Source organism: Habropoda laboriosa, unplaced genomic scaffold (assembly GCF_001263275.1).
Source record: "Habropoda laboriosa isolate 0110345459 unplaced genomic scaffold, ASM126327v1 scaffold20, whole genome shotgun sequence".
Lineage (NCBI taxonomy): Eukaryota > Metazoa > Arthropoda > Insecta > Hymenoptera > Apidae > Habropoda > Habropoda laboriosa.
The window spans coordinates 2,636,386-2,640,081 of record NW_017100143.1 but is presented as its reverse complement, the minus strand read 5'-3'; the positions used below and the strand labels follow the sequence as shown (position 1 = coordinate 2,640,081).

Here is a 3,696-nt window from a genome sequence, read left to right as displayed (position 1 = left end):
AATTTAGTTAAATTTCAAAATAAAATTTTTCATAATAATTGTTTTTAAAATTTGTTTTTACAAAATATAGTATTCTTCTCTAAAAAATATATACATACATGAAGCATGGAGTTGAGACATAAAAGGATAGTAAATGAAAGCAATCTGTAGTATTATATAACATTAATTCTATGTTTTAAACAAATGACTAATTAACAATAATTGACATTAACTTAAAGGGGAGCTTTATAAACAAGCTTAAACCAGTGTCCACATTCACAGCGTCGTGGCCGACCTTCATGTAACCACATCCAATTTATATGTGCGGAATCTTCTTCACAAATACATCCCACAATGCGACTTTTGAATGCACTTGGTACTAAATTTGGAGTGTCTTTGGTGCTCTGTCGGTCTACTTGTATGGCTTTCATGTTATATGGATCCTAAAATAAAACAATATTAGGAATTATAATCTTGATAACAAATCAGTTTTTTAAAACAAGATTTAATAACCTATACATGTTAACTTAGTAATAATTTTATTAATTCCAAACAAGAAGCCTTTTAAGATAATTATAGTAGGTACCTCAAGAATAAAAAAATGTCCCAAGTACACATAAAAATATATAAGCGATACTTACTATACAAACAAACTTATTTAGTTGAATTTACTTTTTTTTTTAGAAATAAAATAAAATTTCATTCTCATATAAACAGAAATCAGAAAGACAAAAAATAATCTATTTAAAATCTTATTTTACAAATTTACTTAATTAATTACACCATGAAATTAAACAATGACATACTATTTCATATCATTTACTACATATCGAAAACAGAAGTAAATTACGTGATATTCTCTCAGGAAATTACTAGACATATAAACTTACAAAATTTCCTGCAGCTGCGGCAAGTAATTCACGTTTTTCCAATCCCGTAGCATGATCCAATGGGTCGGGTAAAGCTGTAACAAAAAATTTCTTCGACAAAACTTCTATTTTATACTTAATTCAAATTATAAGTGATGGGAAATCAATAAATTATATTATCATATTACGTAATATAAAAATGCAAAAAGCTTAAGCTGAATAATTTTTGTAATAATAAGAAAAAATGTTCACTTTACTTTTTCGGTATTTAACAGTATTACAAAAAAAACTACGTCGACATGTCTGGAAAACAGGACGACTACATAACCATGCCATTTTTCTGATCAAACGGTTAACACTCCTTTCAGTAAGAACCTTCGCTCACAGCACAAACAATTTGCACGAAAGAGGCTATAGAGTGTCAACCTTAGTAAGATACTTCGATCAATCAATATACTTTTCACAGCGCCAAACTACCAAGGTGGTCAAAATTTCAGTGTGTTCATTTTTACTTTACTTTCAAATGTTATACTTTACATAATGTAACACTGTATTGCATGTAACAAATACTATTGTTACGTAATTAAAAAATAAATGTTCCATAACATTTTGAAACTACACATACATGTACTTTTCATAACAGCTATTATTACAAATTTTAAATATTACATTAAAGCTTATCAATGTGAAAATATTAATAATGATGCAGTAAACATATATCATTATTATTATAATTAATCATTATGTAATTAAAATATTATACATGAGTTAAAAATTTCTTGTATCACTAAAGATAATCTTGGAGCAAATTCTAGTTTATTTAGTACATTGGGTCTCATGGATCTTTGTCGAATCTCTAGAACTAAACAAACGCACAGCGGTGGTGGTCTTATGTAAAATGGCGTAAGATACGCAAAAATCATTCTGACATCAACCATTGAATAGTTTGCACCGAAGTGGCTGAAAGAAATAATTGGTGTCAGTAAATTGGTAACTGACATACCGGCATTTTAGTTCATATTATCACAGACGACGTATAGGATAAACCTAACATCATAGACGAGATATAGGATAGACTCAGTGGCAGTTACTTAATACGTACTATTGTGCTGTAGTACGTTAAAATGTTTCGGAAATCGCTGATATTATAATTTTTATTTTATTGTAACAACGAATACATTTTCTTTTTTTGTGCTATTATGTTCGCAGCAAAAAAAAATCATCGAGCCGATTTAATAATTTGAGACTGTAGAACGTTAAGTGTAAAATCCATAAGCCGCCACTGGGTAAATTAATCATCTTATGGGACTTTTTGTTACACAATCTGAAATACCGACGTCATCCAAAACCATTGGTTTTGAAGTGCACTTTACGCTTAATAACGGTCATTTTAAGAACTATATCGAGTAAAACGATCAAGTCAGTAAGTAAATTCTGAAAGTTAGCGTCCAAGGCAAGATTATGCGTGCATATTGTTACTGTATTGTTATTACACTCTTGGATCCCGAATCCATTCTAATTCATCCTAAGATTCGAAATTTTGTCTCCTTCAGTATTTAAAATAATAAATGCCTATCAGTGTTCTTGATTTCAATTTCTACCACTAAGAGAGTAGTGGTACAATATCAGTCCCAATTGATACAATAGGGGTTGTGTGAAAGAATCCCGGGGTCGTGTGACAAAAAAATACATTGGATGAGTGGTCTACTGTATATATCGTCTATGCTTTAACATACAAATTACAGTTTAGCAGTAGGCTAAGGTCTTTATACTATATTATAATAGATACAAGTTATATTAAAATAAAAAGTTACGATTACCGCTACATTTAGTTCGCTATGAATATGTAGACGGGTAAGCAAATTAAAGTGGAAAGGGTAGATTTACATGAGAATCGCATAGTGCGGACCTCATGGCTGCTTCGTATGAGTCATAAAGTGTGGACGTCTCACTTTTATTTTGAATACTTTTGAAATAATAACATTGTTTAAAAATGAATAAAAAATTTGCAATGGTAGTTATTAAATAAAATGTTATTAATAAAATATATAAATTTAGTGATTATATTAAGAACATATTTCATACTCATAGTTATAATTTAACAAAATTGAGAAATGACATTCTTTAAACTTCAGTTTGTAGTGAGTAAATTACAATAAACAATAATAATATTAGAATACTTGTGAATATATTACGTATTTATATGTCAAGATTTCCTATCTTTCTAATTTTACTTGATTGGTTGGAATAATACTTCATAAAAGGCAATTCCATATTTCTAACATTTGATTGGCTATTACACTTAAACATCATTGCAGAAAAGGCGGTATATTAGTTAATGACGTAATGTTTATTCTAATAGTATAACGAATCATTTATTTAATATAAAGTTATACTTACGACAGTGCATTTTGTATAGATATTTTCATTGGAAAGTGCAAATAAAATTAATAATATATAAAAGTGCTTTTTCGTTCATAAAAATACTAGGTACTCTTTTTAAATAATCTCTAATATATAATGTTGAAAGTTTTTTAAATAAAAAAAAAAAATTATTACAACTGTTAATAAATATCGTGAGATTTAATTTAGTTCTTCCTTATCATTAAAGAATGCCTGGGTAAGCACTATTATTTCTCTTGTGAAACATACTGTTATAGGATATTTCTTCCATCATCAAAATTAATTTCCAGGTATATAATTTTAAATCCGTTATTATGATTATAAACACCAACTTGAGTGTATTATTAATATAAACATACAACATTTATAGTATTTTGTTTATTTAACATAAAAAAAAACTATTCTTGATAGTGTCAAAAAATAAATTATTTATAAGGTATTATGC

At 27.9% G+C, this 3,696-nt stretch overlaps 2 protein-coding genes across 3 annotated transcripts in view; one reads left to right on the top strand and one right to left on the bottom strand.

The window, feature by feature from the left end:
- Nucleotides 1–212: 212 nt before the first annotated feature.
- LOC108573581 (cytochrome c oxidase subunit 5B, mitochondrial-like) lies at nucleotides 213–1,281 on the bottom strand. Its single transcript, XM_017936047.1, has 3 exons — nucleotides 1,106–1,281; nucleotides 870–943; nucleotides 213–422 (listed from the first exon to the last, which is right to left on the bottom strand). The coding sequence occupies exons 1-3, from the start codon at nucleotides 1,182–1,184 to the stop codon at nucleotides 213–215; spliced, it is 363 nt and encodes a 120-aa protein (XP_017791536.1). The 5' UTR covers nucleotides 1,185–1,281.
- Nucleotides 1,282–2,384: 1,103 nt separating this feature from the next.
- Nucleotides 2,385–3,696, top strand: part of LOC108573563 (LIM and senescent cell antigen-like-containing domain protein 1) — a 4,187-nt gene continuing 2,875 nt past the window's right edge. Inside the window, exon 1 of one of the 2 annotated variants that reach the window (XM_017936036.1) lies at nucleotides 2,385–2,400. Coding sequence is in view for 1 of the 2 variants with exons in the window: in XM_017936029.1 (XP_017791518.1) it covers nucleotides 3,461–3,468 (8 nt within the window). In the remaining variant the exon portion in view is untranslated. Of the gene's footprint in view, nucleotides 2,401–3,460; nucleotides 3,469–3,696 lie in introns of those variants that run through there. The other variant, XM_017936029.1, reaches the window with a different exon arrangement.

Excerpts from the sequence above, each read along its gene's own strand:
- LOC108573581 (XM_017936047.1), bottom strand. The coding sequence starts at position 1,184 with ATGGCATGGTTATGTAGTCGTCCTGTTTTCCAGACATGTCGACGTAGT. Across the intron at positions 944-1,105 it reads TACTGTTAAATACCGAAAAA|CTTTACCCGACCCATTGGAT; the intron begins GTAAAGTGAACA and ends TTTTTGTTACAG. Across the intron at positions 423-869 it reads CCGCAGCTGCAGGAAATTTT|GATCCATATAACATGAAAGC; the intron begins GTAAGTTTATAT and ends GTTTTATTTTAG.